At 43.5% G+C, this 17,402-nt stretch overlaps 1 protein-coding gene across 3 annotated transcripts in view; it reads right to left on the bottom strand.

Moving 5' to 3' along the window:
• The window catches only part of LOC135553105 (solute carrier family 25 member 36-A-like), a 34,062-nt gene that overhangs the window by 2,846 nt on the left and 13,814 nt on the right, over positions 1 to 17,402 (bottom strand). For all 3 annotated transcript variants that reach the window (XR_010457553.1, XM_064985205.1, XM_064985207.1), the window contains exons 2-6: positions 15,246 to 15,410; positions 11,850 to 11,927; positions 2,633 to 2,733; positions 524 to 590; positions 117 to 406 (exon numbers count right to left, since the gene is read on the bottom strand). Coding sequence is in view for 2 of the 3 variants with exons in the window: in XM_064985205.1 (XP_064841277.1) it covers positions 117 to 406; positions 524 to 590; positions 2,633 to 2,733; positions 11,850 to 11,927; positions 15,246 to 15,410 (701 nt within the window). In the remaining variant the exon portion in view is untranslated. The remainder of the gene's footprint in view (positions 1 to 116; positions 407 to 523; positions 591 to 2,632; positions 2,734 to 11,849; positions 11,928 to 15,245; positions 15,411 to 17,402) is intronic.

Raw genomic sequence — 17,402 nt, 5'->3', positions numbered from 1 at the left:
AGTACTAGATTGCATACTGGAACCAATACTAACTACAGGTTCTAACTAGTCTAAGGACTACAAACCCCCCCATCCTCCACTCAGACCCTCCTGCTCCCAGGATGCAGTGCCCTCACCGTGGGGGTAAGCAATGGATGTGGCACAGGTCTTGGAGGTGGCAGCGGCGAGCATCATCCCCACAAAGTCTGAGGCATCCTTGGACGACTCCCCCTCCTCGTCCATGTGCTGCGTGGCCTTGGCCTCCAGGATGCGCCGCTTGATGCTCTCATAGATGACAAAGTGGATCACAGTCTCTGAGATTCCAGCGTAGGACGCTGACATTCCCCGGTAGAGCCCTCGCAGGCCTTCTGTCTGGTACACCCGCCGCAAACACTCAAACGCATTCATGGGCTTCTCCCCGCGGTTCCTATGAAAGGCAGGCGGAAAAGGATTTACTAATGGTTCAAACGACAGAGGCACTATACACCGACACCACATCCTAAATCCACCTCGAGCCACTACTGACTCAGACCTGTGTGTTTACCTGGAGTCCAGCTGCATGCGAGTCTTGATGAGCCAGATAGGGTTGGTAGCTGTGATGGCTGTGAACCCTAAGAGGAAGGACAAGAGCTCTGATGATTCAGACACAACTTTACAGACAAACACCACCAACACCAGGAGTGTCTGTCTACCAAGCTGTACAACAAAACACTGTCCAAATCTTCTCTGGGGCATCAGCCCTAAAGGGAATTTAAAACCATCAGAAATGAAGAACTGTTAACCTTGTCAACACGTTTTTAAGAGAGAGACGAGCTCATGAACATACCACAGTATGACAATGCCTAGGATATCCGTGTTGTGACAGCATGTTAGTGTGTGTAAAGGTTACACTTCCATAATTTCAGTGTTAGACTGCTTTAGCCGGGCAGTCATGTTGACACTGATCTCAGGGTTATTCCTAGCTCTGCAGATGCCACTTGGCTACACAACTCTCTGTAGCACATACCTACGATGTACCAATGAGCTCTCTGTATCACAACTCTCTCTACCAATGGCAAACAGGTTTATTTTCTCACCAGCCTATCAACACACCCGTCTCATACCAGAGCCAGTCTATTCCCCTCCCTGAGCTCCTGCATCACAGAGAGAAAGAAGCCTGTTGTGGCTAATACTGGTTCTACAGGTAGCTGGACCTCAGAGTGGCCACTAGAGGGAGTATTTGGGCCTTGATTTGACTGGTAGAAGGACTGAGCCATGCTGCTCAGAGGGAAAGGGTGTTTTAACGTAAACCTGTCAAACACCTGGAGGGATCTGGATCACGTCCCTGGTCCTCTATTACAGAAACACGCAGTGCTCTTTAAAAGCCCAGCTTGCTTGACTGACCTAAATTCTAAAAGGGTAGAAGCCAGGAGTCTAGGTTACATAACATATTGCTCCTAGGATCACTGACACTGGACAGAAATAATCTTTAGAGAATGTATTTCCTAATCTAGAAAAGGCCAGTGTGTGTGTGTGTGTGTGTGTGTGTGTGTGTGTGTGTGTGTGTAATACTGTACAAGTTGGAGTTTTACAATAGAATTTTATGATAATAGGCAGAATCTACCGCACTTTTGCTGGAGGCAAAACTGGAGAAAAAGGGAAAAGGTCTCTGCATACTTCCAGTCAGATGCAAATGTCTTTAACTGTGGCTGAGCTTCCAGTCAGATGCAAATGTCTTTAACTGTGGCTGAGCTTCCAGTCAGATGCAAATGTCTTTAACTGTGGCTGAGCTTCCAGTCAGATGCAAATGTCTTTAACTGTGGCTGAGCTTCCAGTCAGTGGACCTTCATCAGGACATGTCACCAACATGTATGAAACCAGCTTGCGTCTAGGAAGGCTGTTTAGTCGATCTTCCAAAATAAGGTTTTACCATCTCTAGTACTGCTTACATCAGCCTGCCAGGGAGTTGCTCTGCCTGCATCAGCCTGATATGCCAGGTTTAACATGGGGTTGTCACTTTGAAGCAGAGGTGCATAATGGCCAGGGGGAAACACATGATTCAGTGTGTGTACAGGAGGCCTAGGGAAGTGTCTAGGTTTGAGCTCTTGCATTATATTAGGCCTAACTGAGACTTGTCTTGAAAAAGGGTTTGTAGACGGAACCTCAACAATAAATAGACTATTTTACTCCCTTGCCTTTGAAAAATCAACAATGTCCTAACAAAATGCAGATGGAAAGACAGAGGGACGCCTCGTGTCAAACTAGTTTAGCCACTAGGCTAGAGGATTAGGTCATATGAGGAGCTGTCACAGGAACCAACAGGCTGAGAGCTGCTGGGCAGATATACTGTAGCACGAGACTAGAATATAGAAACCTAACCCTAGAATAGGAAGGTAAGGTAGGGGACCTCTACAGAACTAGTCTTCTGGGTTTGACTGGAATTACCACCACTGACCCGGTCAGGTGCAGCTCTCTGGCATGTCTGACCAACACATTAGAAGTGGTCACGTCACATGACTCTCCAGGTTAGCTTATCATCCAAAATGACTAGCTACAGTTTACTGAATACTCACAGAAAAATGGATGATTGAAAAGTATACCTACTAATGAAAAATCTATAAATAAAAGACTACATGGTATAGTGTTAGAAAGTGGGCGAGGTTGGTGTGGTTACCTGCCAAGCCAGCAGACACCATGTGGACCTGTGTGGAGTCTGGCTGAAACACTCCATTCAGTCTCTCTTTGGCACTGGAGTACGCAGCAAAATAGATGGCTCTGGAGGAGACAGGATGCGAACATGATACATACAGCACAGGAATCATCATCTTCACCGTCCCTGGTGGGGAAACCCTTGTCCTGCCAAGGAACTTACAGAACACAGTAGAAGGTACATGTATTCATACAGAACTGTTCGGTATTGGGGACTTCGGTTCGGTCCGCACTGTGAACCCGAATTAATACATTAAAAAAATATATATAAAACATAAAAACCACTAGGTCTATATGCTATGTCTACGCTGTGTTGTATGCCTGGAGTAAATCTGTTTCAGGCTATTCTGTTGAAACAGAGCACATTGTAATCCAATTTGAGTCTTAATATGCAGCATTTAAAAGTATTTTTTTGAGGCGGAGCCGGGAACTAGTTCTGTACGATGGCGAGTGGTAGGGTCGATAAACCAGGAGGATTCTCCATCAACGTTTAAAATCTACAGTTTGGGAAGATGTTGGTTTCTCAATAGATTACAACAGCAATGGACAGAGAGTTGTGGATAAAACACTAAGAATGTGGCCACTGATCAACAATAGCTTATGCAGCTGCCAACATCTCAAACTTTCACGACATAACCTCAGTATTCCTACAACCGGAGCAAGACGGAAATGCAAAAGAACAACTTTGTCTCCCCTCGGCATTCAAGTAGCTATTCACAGTCGATTCTGACCGGGCAACATAAATGACAAGAGTGACCGGTATGTTAATGGCGGTGGATATGAGCCATTCTTGGTGGTTGAGAAGAATAGTAGGTTTCAGCACCTTGTGAAAGTTCTCCAGCCACAATCTACACACAATACCCCCAAATTACAAAGCAAAAGGTTTAGAAATTTGCGCAAATTTATTAAATAAAAAATGGAAATATCACATTTACATAAGTATTCAGACCCTTTACTCAGTACTTTTGAGGGACCTTAGTCAGCGATTACAGCCTCAAGTCTTCTTGGGTATGATGCTACAAGCTTGACACACCTGTATTTGGGGAGTTTCTCCCATTCTTCTCTGCAGATCTTCTCAAACTCTGTCAGGTTGGATGGGGAGCGTTGCTGCACAGTTATTTTCAGGTCTGTCCAGAGATGTTTGATCGGGTTCAAGTCCAGGCTGTGGCTGGGCCACTCAAGGACATTCAGAGACTAGTCCCAAAGCCACTCCTGTGTGGTCTTGGCTGTGGCTGAGGGTCGTTGTCCTGTCGGAAGGTGAACCTTTGACCCAGTCTGGGGTCCTCAGTACTCTGGAGCAGGTTTTCATCAAGGATCTCTGTACTTTGTTCCGTTCATCTTTCCTTTGATCCTGACTAGTCTCCCAGTCCTAGCCTCTGGAAAACATCCCCACAGCATTATGCTGCCACCACCATGCTTCATAGTAGGGATGGTGACAGGTTTCCTCCAGATGTGACACTTGGCATTCAGGCCAAAGAGTTCAAGCTTGGTTTCATCAGACCAGATAATCTTGCTTCTCATGCTCTGAGAGTCTTTAGGTGCCTTTTGGCAAACAAAGTGGGATGTCATGTGCCTTTTACTAAGCAGTACCTTATGTCTGGCCACTCTACCATAAAGGCCTGATTGGTGGAGTGCTGCAGAGATGGTTGTCTTTCTGGAAGGTTCTCCCATCTCCACAGAGGAACTCTGGGGCTCTGTCAGAGTGACCATCGGATTCTTGGTCACCTCCCTGACCAAGGCCCTTCTCCCCCGATTGCTCAGTTTGGCTAGGCGGACATTCCATTCAAGACTGGAGGTGTTTTGGTATCCTTCCCCAGATCTGTGCCTCAACACAATCCTGTCTCAGATCTTTACAGACAATGCCTTCGACATAATGGCTTGGTTTTTGCTGTGACATGCACTGCCAACTTTGGGACCCTATATAGACAGGTGTGTGACTTTCCAAATCATGTCCAATCAATTGAATTTACCAAAGGTGGACTTCAATCAAGTTGTAGAAACAACTCAGCGATGATCAATGAAAACAGGATGCACCTGAGCTCAATTTCAAATCTCATTGCAAAGGGTCTGAATACTTACTTAAATAAGATATGTTTAACATTTTTAATAAATTAGCAAAGATTCCTAAATACCTTTTTTGCTTTGTCATTATGGGGTGTAGATTGATAAAAAAAAAGATCCTCATCAATATTAGAATAAGGCTGTAATGCTACAAAAGTCAAGGGGTCTGAATACTTTCCAAATTCACGGTAAGAAGCCAAAGCTGAAGTTGTCAATGAATTGGCCAACACACCCTGTGTTGTGCTTACTACTGATGGATGGTCCTCCAGGGCTACAGCCCATCTCATTTCCCCGGACTGAGAGATGAGAAGTAAGTGCTACAGAGTCACACAAGTGCCCATATTTTTCTGTTTGTAAGAAAGTATTATAGCATAGGCCTATACTATGTCTGAGCCATGTTTACATATTGATTTCAAGCGCACATTGAGTAATCGTGTTTTCATTTAAGAAAATCCAGTGTTATTTTTGATGGTGCTCTCATCAGGCATTATGACTCATGATCATATATAGAATCAGGAATAAAAGCTTTTTTAAAAGCTGGGGTTAAGTTTACAGTTAAGTTTAAGGTTACGTTTTTGGGTTAAGGTAAGAGTACGGGTTAGGGAAAATAGGACTTTGAATGGAACTGAAATGTGTGTCCCTACAAGGTTAGCTGTACAAGACTGTGTGTGTGTCTAGCCTAGGCTATACACACACACACACACACACACACACACACACACACACACAACTTGACCAACATTTTGTGGACACCTGCTCGTCAAACATCTCATTCCAAAATCATGGGCATTAATATGGAGTCCAATGGCGGTGAGCTTTACACCACTCCAGCCGAAGCTTGGAATTGCACATGATGATCTGAGGATTGTGGTTTGGCTGCCATGGAAACACATTTCATGAAGCTCCCGATGAACTGTTATTTTGCTGACTGTGCTTCCAGAGGCAGTTTGGATGAAAAATATATAATAAAATCGGTAGCGAGTGTTGCAACTAAGGACAGTCCATGAGTTTGTGTGGCCTATCACTTTGCTGCTGAGCCGATGTTGCTCCTAGACATTTCCACTTCACAATAACAGCACTTACAGTTGACGGGGCAGCTTTAGCAGGGTAAGAAATATTACAAACTGACTTGATGGAAAGGTGGCATCGTATGACGGTGCTACGTTGAAAGTCACTGAGCTCTTCAGTACAGGCCATTCTACTGCCAATGTTTGTCTATGGAAATTGGATGACTGTGCTCGATTTTATACAACTGTCAACAACGGGTGTGACTGAAATAGCTGAATCCACATACAGTGCCTTGCGAAAGTATTCGGCCCCCTTGAACTTTGCGACCTTTTGCCACATTTCAGGCTTCAAACAAAGATAAAACTGTATTTTTTTTGTGAAGAATCAACAACAAGTGGGACACAATCATGAAGTGGAACAACATTTATTGGATATTTCAAACTTTTTTAACAAATCAAAAACTGAAAAATTGGGCGTGCAAAATTATTCAGCCTCCTTAAGTTAATACTTTGTAGCGCCACCTTTTGCTGTGATTACAGCTGTAAGTCGCTTGGGGTATGTCTCTATCAGTTTTGCACATCGAGAGACTGACATTTTTTCCCATTCCTCCTTGCAAAACAGCTCGAGCTCAGTGAGGTTGGATGGAGAGCATTTGTGAACAGCAGTTTTCAGTTCTTTCCACAGATTCTCGATTGGATTCAGGTCTGGACTTTGACTTGGCCATTCTAACACCTGGATATGTTTATTTTTTAACCATTCCATTGTAGATTTTGCTTTATGTTTTGGATCATTGTCTTGTTGGAAGACAAATCTCCGTCCCAGTCTCAGGTCTTTTGCAGACTCCATCAGGTTTTCTTCCAGAATGGTCCTGTATTTGGCTCCATCGATCTTCCCATCAATTTCAACCATATTCCCTGTCCCCGCTGAAGAAAAGCAGGCCCAAACCATGATGCTGCCACCACCATGTTTGACAGTGGGTATAGTGTGATGAGCTGTGTTGCTTTTACGCCAAACATAACGCTTTGCATTGTTGTCAAAAAGTTACATTTTGGTTTCATCTGACCAGAGCACCTTCTTCCACATGTTTGGTGTGTCTCCCAGGTGGCTTGTGGCAAACTTTAAACAACACTTTTTATGGATATCTTTAAGAAATGGTTTTCTTCTTCTTTCTTCCACTCTTCCATAAAGGCCAGATTTGTGCAATATACGACTAATTGTTGTCCTATGGACAGAGTCTCCCACCTCAGCTGTAGATCTCTGCAGTTCATCCAGAGTGATCATGGGCCTCTTGGCTGCATCTCTGATCAGTCTTCTCCTTGTATGAGCTGAAAGTTGAGGGACGGCCAGGTCTTGGTAGATTTGCATGGTCTGATACTCCTTCCATTTCAATATTATCGCTTGCACAGTGCTCCTTGGGATGTTTAAAGCTTGGGAAATCTTTTTGTATCCAAATCCGGCTTTAAACTTCTTCACAACAGTATCTCGGACCTGCCTGGTGTGTTCCTTGTTCTTCATGATGCTCTCTGCGCTTTTAACGGACCTCTGAGACTATCACAGTGCAGGTGCATTTATACGGAGACTTGATTACACACAGGTGGATTGTATTTATCATCATTAGTCATTTAGGTCAACATTGGATCATTCAGAGATCCTCACTGAACTTCTGGAGAGTTTGCTGCACTGAAAGTAAAGGGGCTGAATAATTTTGCACGCCCAATTTTTCAGTTTTTGATTTGTTAAAAAAAGTTTGAAATATCCAATAAATGTCGTCCCACTTGTTGTTGATTCTTCACAAAAAAATACAGTTTTATATCTTTATGTTTGAAGCCTGAAATGTGGCAAAAGGTCGCAAAGTTCAAGGGGGCCGAATACTTTCGCAAGGCACTGTATTTGAAGTAGTGTCTACATACCTTTGACCATGTAGTGCATTTCGTGTTACATCAATTTGACTCGTCTACACTGACAGTGTCAACAAAGCACTCCACATACACTTAGCACAAGCGCGTTAGACATAGCATTAGCTAGCCTCTACCATTAGCTACCACACTTAGACGCATCATCATCAGCAGGCCAGGGGCTAATTAGCATTAGTAGCAATTTAGCAACAAATCTTTTATCTCTCCTACAGATGGTTAGCTCACTGGCTGGCGACAGTACAGTGCCACTGAGCCCTGATCATTGTAGCTGTGATCGGCTTCTCTTTCTCACTCAGAAACCCTAGTTTGGTTGTTCTTTCCTTTATCCTCCACAGTGACCGACAGTGTTATGTAACAGCATTAAGACTGTGGGATGGACAGCCTGATGCAGTGCATTAGTGCTGTTTGTCCAGTCTAATACGGAAACCAAACTGGCTGCGCGCGCCATCGTGTATAAATGTATTTTGTCCGCCTACACCAAATGCAAATCACAACACGCAGGTTAAAATATCAAAACAAACTCTGAACCAATTACATTAATTTGGGGACAGGTAAAAAGCCAATTTATCTTGCTTGCTGTTGCCAGATAATTTGTCCTGAGATAAACATTGAGTTGTTATTTTACCTGAAATGCACAAGGTCCTCTACTCTGACAATTAATCCACACAAAACCGTCAACCGAATCGTTTCTAGTGATCTCTCCTCCTAGGCCTTTTCTTCTCTTGACTTTATATTGCGATTGGCAACCATCATAAATTACGTGCACTACCGCCCCCGACCTCTTTCGTCTTTCAGTCACCCACGTGGGTACCTGCTTCTATTTTTAGCCCTTGGCAACACAGACGCTGGTTGGCGCGAGAGCAGTGTGGGTGTAATAATTGAATAATATAGGATTTTGACATTTATTTAGCGATGCGAGCGGTGTAGTCAGCCTGTAACAGATGGACAAGGAATGAGATAATCACTATGACAGTGACTGATTCACAACTCTTCTCTGTAAAAGTACATCTGTAAGATGTAAAAAGGACCCACGTCAACCCAGTAACCTCCCAGAACCCTTTGACTATTAACCACGGCAACAAAGTGACCCCTCAGACATTCCTACACAACAACTGAGAACGCAGACTCCAGTGCTAACATCCACTGTGTGTGTCCGCAGTTGGCCTCCAGTGGGTCAATGTCAGATAATGTTAATAATAGCTCTTTCCACATAGGATAGGCTAGATTAGGGTTGTCAACGGAGGGTATATTACTGGAAACTTTGAGTTTACCAGTAAACTACCAGATTTTTGGTATCTTCCAAGGATTTTATGTGATCTATCACAGGTCATCTAGTGGCCGTTTTGCGTACTTCAGATTATCGCAGGTGTAAGTCTCTGGGCCTTATCACATGTAAAACATATGAACAAACCTCTTGAAACTACACCTCCCGGATCCGGGAGAATTGTCATCAACTGACACTAATTAGCATAACGCAACGGACAAAAAATCTTACTAGAAAGTATTCATATTCATGAAATCACAAGTGAAATATAGTGAAACACAGCTTAGCCTTTTGTTAATCACCCTGTCATCTCAGATTTTGAAATGATGCTTTACAGCCAAAGCAAGACAAGCATGTGTAAGTTTATCGATAACCTTACATAGCATTATGTTCAGCTAGCAGCAGGAAGCTTGGTCACGAAAAGCAATCAAGTTAAATCGTTTAGCTTTGATGAGCTTCGGATGTTTTCACTCACGAGACTCCCAGTTAGACAGCAAATGTTCCTTTTGTTCCATAAAGATTATTTTTATAGCCAAAATACCACCGTTTCTTGTCCACGTTTTGTTGAGAAATCTGCCAAAAAAAACTCCAAATTAGATCCACAACATCGACAAACATGGCAAACATTTTTTATAATCAATCCTCAAGGTTTTTTTCAAATATCTATTTGATAATATATCAACCGGGACAATCGGCTTTTCAGTAGGAGCGAGAGGAACAATGGTCGCCTTTGTCTATTACACACAAATCACTCTGAGAGCCACCACCTGACCACTGACGCAATGTTGTCGTTCATGTTCATTTTCAAAATAAAAGCCTGAAACTATGTCTAGTGGCTGTAGACACATGAGGGAACCCATAGAAAAAGGAATCTGGTTGATATCCCTTTCAAATGGGCAATAGGGATGCATAGGAACACAGGGGTTTCAAAATAAGAGTCACTTCCTGATTGGATTTTTCTCAGGCTTTCGCCTGGAATATCAGTTTGGTTATAATCAGACAATATTTTTACAGTTTTGGAAACTTTAGAGTGTTTTCTATCCTAAGCTGTCAATTATATGCATATTCTAGCATCTGGTCCTGATAAATAGCCCGTTTACTTTGGGAATGTTATTTTTTTTTAAATGAAATAGTGCCCCCTAGCCTTAAGAGGTTTTAACAAGATGTTTATCTTTCATTTGCTGTATTGGACATGTTAATGTGTAAAAGTTACATATTTTGCGCACTGACTTTTCAGCGGAATGTTGTCGAGGGGTTCCGCTAGGTTAAACCCTTTACAATGAAGATCTGTGAAGTTATTTGTATTTTAATGAATTATCTTTGAAAGACAAGGAAAATGGACGTTTGTTTTTTTTTTGCTGATTTTATATATACACTGAACTTCTCTGATGCTTTGAGCATGCTGTTTGAATAAATAATAAGACAAATGACTCAAGAGGGAGCTAGCGATCAACCAGAGGAAAAATAACCTGCTCTTGACCCTCGTCCTGGCCGTGGCAAAATAATCTGCCATTATGCTCCTGAAGATGCCTATAATAGGCTACTCCAGGGGTTGGCACCCTTTTCCATTTGGAGTGCCAATTAATATGACCATGTCTACCGATCTGCGTGCCAGTTATGATTTTCATATGCACATGTTCGTGGAACAGTTTCATTTAATTTATAATACAAGCATACCTCAAAATAATTGCCATGTAGTTTATTTGAATTATTTCTAAATGAAAATGATACAAATCTAAAAGTGACTTCTATGCCATAGCCTAGTTCGCGAGCACAAGTTGGCAATGACCTAACATGCCAGTCAGGTCAGACACAGCTGTGGGGTATTTGTTCAAGGGATGAGAAGTAAATCAGGTATTCTATGACGTTTCCACTGGATCAGGGTTATAGGCCTACATTTGCTCACAGGCCAGGTAACCTATATGCGTAATCAGGTGCGTGTCCTTCCTCAACATTGACAGGAGCGCTCCAAACAAAAGACAATGAATTAATTGACAAAACTCAAATGGAATGAAATAAACCAAAACATATTCCTCACAAGTGTAGCATAGGTTGTGAGTTCTGCAAACAAGGTGCCCACTCCAGCAATGAAAACAGTCAATAATATTTTGAATGCATGAACAGAAATTACCGTAAACAATATATGTGAATTAACGGTAAAAGTAGGCTACTACTGGTGATCTATGTAATGGGGAATTGATAGACTAACAATCAAGGGCAAACAATTCACACAAAGTTATGAACCAATGAACGGGCACAAAATAGCGGAAGAGAGCACATTCAGGAGAGATGTGCATTATGCATCTTAGCCACACTCTCCTTCTTGGACTGTGGCATCCCCGCAGCCTCCTCAATGGATTAGTCCTCTGAGACAGGTGCAAATCAGACCGGTGTCTCGGGTGCCATTCATTTTTAGATCTGCGATTGAGCAACTAAAATAATCTTGGTCAACCAACAGCCTATCGACCAAATGGGGTCACCCCTAATATGATATTTATTTTAACAGTTATTCAAGAATCAATTACCAAAGTTACGTTAGATTATGTTAAGATTCAAGTAACTTTAGTAAATTACCGGTAGCTTTGCCATCATAGGGCAGATACTGCGTAGAGCACACATACAATGAGCTCTAAAAGTATTGGGTTAGTGTCACATTTTTGGTTGTTTTGGCTTCGTACTCCAGCACTTTCGATTTTAAATTCTACAATTACTAAAAGGTTAAAGTGTACACTGTTAGCTTTAATTTGAGGGTATTTTCATCCATATCAGGTGAACCGTTTAGAAGTGAAGACTTTTTATGCGTCAGGTAACTCTACATGAAATGTTTTGATGGAAACGTGGTTAATTATATTGTTTAGCCTGAAATATGAAATTATCATACAATAATATCATTTCATTAATATAAAAATGTTTAAGTAATGTTGGGTGCTTACCTGGAGGGGGCCACACCCACTAGATTAGGCCCCAGGCCCCTGAACAGAGAGCGGGCTCCTTCTTTCTCAAGAATCAACCTGAAGACAAAAGCACATCTTACCCACCACTCACAAATATTCACATTATTTTCACATAGACTTCAGTGGAGTTCATAACAATGAACTAGGAATAGGCTCTGCTGAAAGCCTTGCTGGATTGTAACAACTTGTAGAAAGAAAAACATGAAGTATGATTGGAGTTGGATACGATGTGATATATCCTGCTGCTGGGGTACGCTACAGATCCCCAGACAGGCCTTTCCCTGAAGGTAGGGGAGAGAGAGACAAGCTCTAGGAGTTGGATACGATGTGATATATCCTGCTGCTGGGGTACGCTACAGATCCCCAGACAGGCCTTTCCCTGAAGGTAGGGGAGAGAGAGACAAGCTCTAGGAGTTGGATACGATGTGATATATCCTGCTGCTGGGGTACGCTACAGATCCCCAGACAGGCCTTTCCCTGAAGGTAGGGGAGAGAGAGACAAGCTCTAGGAGTTGGATTTCAGTCCACATGGCACTACCTGCCGAGTAGACATGAGCCTAAGCAAACAACATGGGGTTTGGTGAGGAGGGAGGGATCCTGCTGCCAAACCCCACAAGAGGACAGGGGGTAGAGCGGAGGGCGTGTAAACACCCAAAATACACCAGCTCAGTTTTACTCTGGTTTCTTGAGACTTCTACACATTAGGCTACTTAGGACTGTTTACTGTGAAGTTTAATGTGCAAAAGCTGGAGGGCAATGACAGTAATACATCCCAAACTATCAAAACCAATAACACAAGTATAGAGTATTGTATTTGTACAGTTTGATGGTTAACAAACATAACTAGACATTGGAATATAGGCCTATGCCTGTTTGATCTTGTGAGCTGATAGTCTATGTTACGATGACAATTAGGGCTGGGCGATATGGCCAAAATTTCTTATCCCGATAAAGATACATACAGTTGAAGTCGGAAGTTTACGTACATTGGTTGGAGGTTGGAGACATTAAAAATTGTTATTCAACCACCACTAATTTGTTGTTCACAAACTATAGTTTTGGCAAGTCAGTTTGGACATCTACTGTGTGAATGTAGCATGTGCAGTAATTTTTCCAACAATTGTTCACAGAGATTATTTCACTTCTAACTCACTGTATCACAATTCCAATGGGTTAGAAATGTACATACACTAAGTTGACTGTGCCCTTTAAAGTACTTGGAAAATTCCAGAAAATGATGTCATCACTTTAGAAGCTTCTATTCGGCTAATTGACATCATTTGTGTCAATTGGAGGTGTACCTGTGGATGCATTTCAAGGCCTACCTTCAAACTCAGTGCATCTTTGCTTGACATCATGGGGAAATAAAAAATAAAAATCAGCCACGACCTCAGATAATTTTTTTATAGACCTCCACAAGTCTGGTTCATCCTTGGGAGCATCACACCGTTCAGGAAGGAGACGCGTTCTGTCTCCTAGAGATGAACGTAGTTGTGTGAAAAGTGAAAATCAATTCCAGAACAAAGGATCTTGTGAAGATGCTGGAGGAAACATGTACAAAAGTATCTATATCCACTGTAAAACGAGTCCTATATCGACTTAACCTGAAAGACTGCTCAGCAAGGAAGAAGCCACTGCTCCAAAACTGCCATAAAAAAAGCCAGACTACAGTTTGCAACTGGACATGGGACAAAGATCATACTTTTCATACTTTTTGATGAAACAAAAATAGAACTGTTTGGCCATAGTGACCATCGTTATGTTTGGAGGAAAAGGGGGGAGGCTTGCAAACCAAAGAACACCATCCCAACCGTGAAGCACGGGGGTGGCAGAATCATGTTGTGGGGGTGCTTTGCTGCAGGAGGGACTGGTGCACTTCACAAAATAGATGGCATCCTGAGGCAGGAAAATTGTCAGATGTTTCTTCAATATATCCACATCAGTCAGGAAGTTAAAGGTTGGTCGCAAATGGGTCTTCCAAATGGACAATGATCCCAAGCATACTTCCAAAGTTGTGGCAAAATGGCTTAAGGACAACAAAGTCAAGGTATTGGAGTGGCCATCACAAAGCCCTGACCTCAATCCTATAGAACATTTTTGGGCAGAACTGAAAAAGCAAGTGTGAGCAAGGAGGCCTACAAACCTGACTCAGTTTCAGCTCTGTCAGGAGGAATGGGACAATTCACCCAACTCATTGTGGGAAGCTTGTAGAAGGGTACCCGAAACGTTTGACCCATGTCAAAACAATTTAAAAGGCAATGCTACCAACTACTAATTGAGTGTTTGTAAACGTTTGACCCACTAGGAATGCAATGAAAGAAATAAAAGCTGAAATAAATCACTCTACTATTATTCTGACATTTCACATTCTCATAATAAAGTGGTGATCCTAACTGACCTAAGCATTTTTACTTGGATTGAATGTCAGGAATTGTGAAAAAACTGAGTTTAAACGTATTTAACTAAGGTGTATGTAAACTTCCGACTTCGACTGTACATATCACGATATAGCATATTTTCTGTAAATTCAACGAATAAATAGTTTAATTAAAATGACCACATGCAAAGGCCTATTTCTTCTTACATTTGAATTATACTCAACAAATAAAAAAAGGTACTTACTCATATTTGATCATTTCTCCTTTTATTTAGAACCCTTGTACAAATTTTAAATTAAGCACGTAACAAAATATTAACGTATAAAATCTAAAAAGGGTAAATAAAAAACACTTAAACTATACTTGCAAACCAAATTTATTTACACCTAAAATATATATATATTTTTGGGGTCGTGCCTGTTTTGCATGTCATTTTGGCATTAATACGGTCATATCAACCCTCATTTGGTAACCTGGGTAGAGTGTTAGCACAAACTCGCGAAACTGTGGAAATTGGGGCCATATCTAGCAGATATATGTTGTAACGGCAGCTGTTCTCTCCTTCCATCTGCATGATGCTTTGCCATATGGTGTAGGTGATAAAAGAGGTTAGTGTTGTTTGAGCCTGTTGTCGGGACCAGTCTGCGGCATATTTGGCAGAGGACAGTTTTCTGGTCCGCGTCAGACTCATACCCAAACCACGTCCATGCAAACTAAGTAGCCCCTCTTAGGTACGAGCAACGTGTCTCCGTGCCACGTTCACTCTCCTCCATGTTCGTTCGTGTTGCAAATTTCCGTGTGGAAGAACGCAAAGCATCGTCCAATTGACAAAAAATATTGCCGTAGAGTGCTTGATTTGCGACAACAAAATAAACAGAGCATAATATGAACGATAAGACGTTTTTCTATATCTTCCCACAATATAAAATCGTCATATCGCCCAGCCCTAATGACAATGCTAGAAAATCAAGTTGTGCAGGCGGAATATAATACCCACTTGAGGCAGTGCAAAGGTCCTGGAGGGGACATGCGTGCTACGCTGGGCACATTGACAGTACTGAGCTGCACCTCAGACACGTAGAGTGTGATGTGGGATGACTGTAGTCTGGTCTTCACCACCTCCAGGGGACAGGTCAGGATGGCTCCTACCGTTCCCCCACACCTAGAGGAGAGGGGGAGAGAGAACACAGTGGGTAAGAAAAGTGAAGTGGCAGCACATATCACTCAGATGCTCGAGAAAAGCAGCAGACAAACTGGCTGTCTGGATGGAAGGTGCTGATTCCATTACAGAAATACACTGTGGATGGAATCCAGAGGATCTGCGGCTTGTGGAGACTAGGGGAGGCTTGTTGAGCAGTGTGGAGACTAGTAGAGGCTTGTGGGGCAGTGTGGGGACTAGGAGAGGCTTGTGGAGCAGTGTGGGGACTAGGAGAGGCTTGTGGAGCAGTGTGGGGACTAGGAGAGGCTTGTGGAGCAGTGTGGGGACTAGGAGAGGCTTGTGGAGCAGTGTGGGGACTAGGAGAGGCTTGTGGAGCAGTGTGGGGACTAGGAGAGGCTTGTGGAGCAGTGTGGGGACTAGGAGAGGCTTGTGGAGCAGTGTGGGGACTAGGAGAGGCTTGTGGAGCAGTGTGGGGACTAGGAGAGGCTTGTGGAGCAGTGTGGGGACTAGGAGAGGCTTGTGGAGCAGTGTGGGGACTAGGAGAGGCTTGTGGAGCAGTGTGGGGACTAGGAGAGGCTTGTGGAGCAGTGTGGGGACTAGGAGAGGCTTGTGGAGCAGTGTGGGGACTAGGAGAGGCTTGTGGAGCAGTGTGGGGACTAGGAGAGGCTTGTGGGGCAGTGTGGGGACTAGGAGAGGCTTGTGAGGCAGTGTGGAGACTAGGCGAGGCTTGTGAGGCAGTGTGGAGACTAGGAGAGGCTTGTGGGGCAGTGTGGGGACTAGGAGAGGCTTGTGGAGCAGTGTGGGGACTAGGAGAGGCTTGTGGAGCAGTGTGGGGACTAGGAGAGGCTTGTGGAGCAGTGTGGGGACTAGGAGAGGCTTGTGGGGCAGTGTGGAGACTAGGAGAGGCTTGTGGGGCAGTGTGGAGACTAGGAGAGGCTTGTGGGGCAGTGTGGAGACTAGGAGAGGCTTGTGGGGCAGTGTGGAGACTAGGAGAGGCTTGTGGGGCAGTGTGGAGACTAGGAGAGGCTTGTGGGGCAGTGTGGAGACTAGGAGAGGCTTGTGGGGCAGTGTGGAGACTAGGAGAGGCTTGTGGGGCAGTGTGGAGACTAGGAGAGGCTTGTGGGGCAGTGTGGAGACTAGGAGAGGCTTGTGGGGCAGTGTGGAGACTAGGAGAGGCTTGTGGGGCAGTGTGGAGACTAGGAGAGGCTTGTGGGGCAGTGTGGAGACTAGGAGAGGCTTGTGGAGCAGTGTGGAGACTAGGAGAGGCTTGTGGGGCAGTGTGGAGACTAGGAGAGGCTTGTGGGGCAGTGTGGAGACTAGGAGAGGCTTGTGAGGCAGTGTGGGGACTAGGAGAGGCTTGTGGGGCAGTGTGGAGACTAGGAGAGGCTTGGCTTTGGAGAGTCAGCACAGTAATGCCCCGTCTGTGGAAAAAACTGTTCTCGTCTGGAATTAATCAATGCAATAAGAAACACTTTGTGCAGGTACCCTTCACTACCATAATTTGACCTAATGCTTTCCAAAAGCACACAAATGGCCAGGCTACCAGAAATACTATAAGACTGTCTATGAATGTCTATGACTGAGTCTAAGCTTCTTCATATGAACTCATGAATACAACATGGTTTTGACCGCAATGGAAGTGGGATGATTTGAAAGAAGTAGCCTACATTCTACAAATCCTTTGGGGGCAATATGGCAAGTAGAAAGTACGTGTTATAACCTAGCCCTGAGCAATTGCCCTGTGTTGTATCATAAAATATTTTTTACAAAATAATTTTTTAAAAAGATATGAGGGAATCTTTTCAGCCAAACCCCAGTAAATGACAGATACGGTGGTTGATCATTAATCCATACTTCTATTGAGGGAGATGGCCACAGTAAAAAGACAGAGGGAAGCCCACCTGCTAAACATGCACGCCTGGCACATGTGGACTGCGTATGTCTACACATGCGACAGAGCATGAGCACCGTGGAGGACATTAGTAAAGGTAAACA

This window comes from Oncorhynchus masou, chromosome 13 (genome assembly GCF_036934945.1).
Source record: "Oncorhynchus masou masou isolate Uvic2021 chromosome 13, UVic_Omas_1.1, whole genome shotgun sequence".
NCBI classification, from domain to species: Eukaryota; Metazoa; Chordata; class Actinopteri; order Salmoniformes; family Salmonidae; genus Oncorhynchus; species Oncorhynchus masou.
Note: the sequence above shows the minus strand (reverse complement) of the source record. Positions and strands in the feature narration are given on the sequence as shown.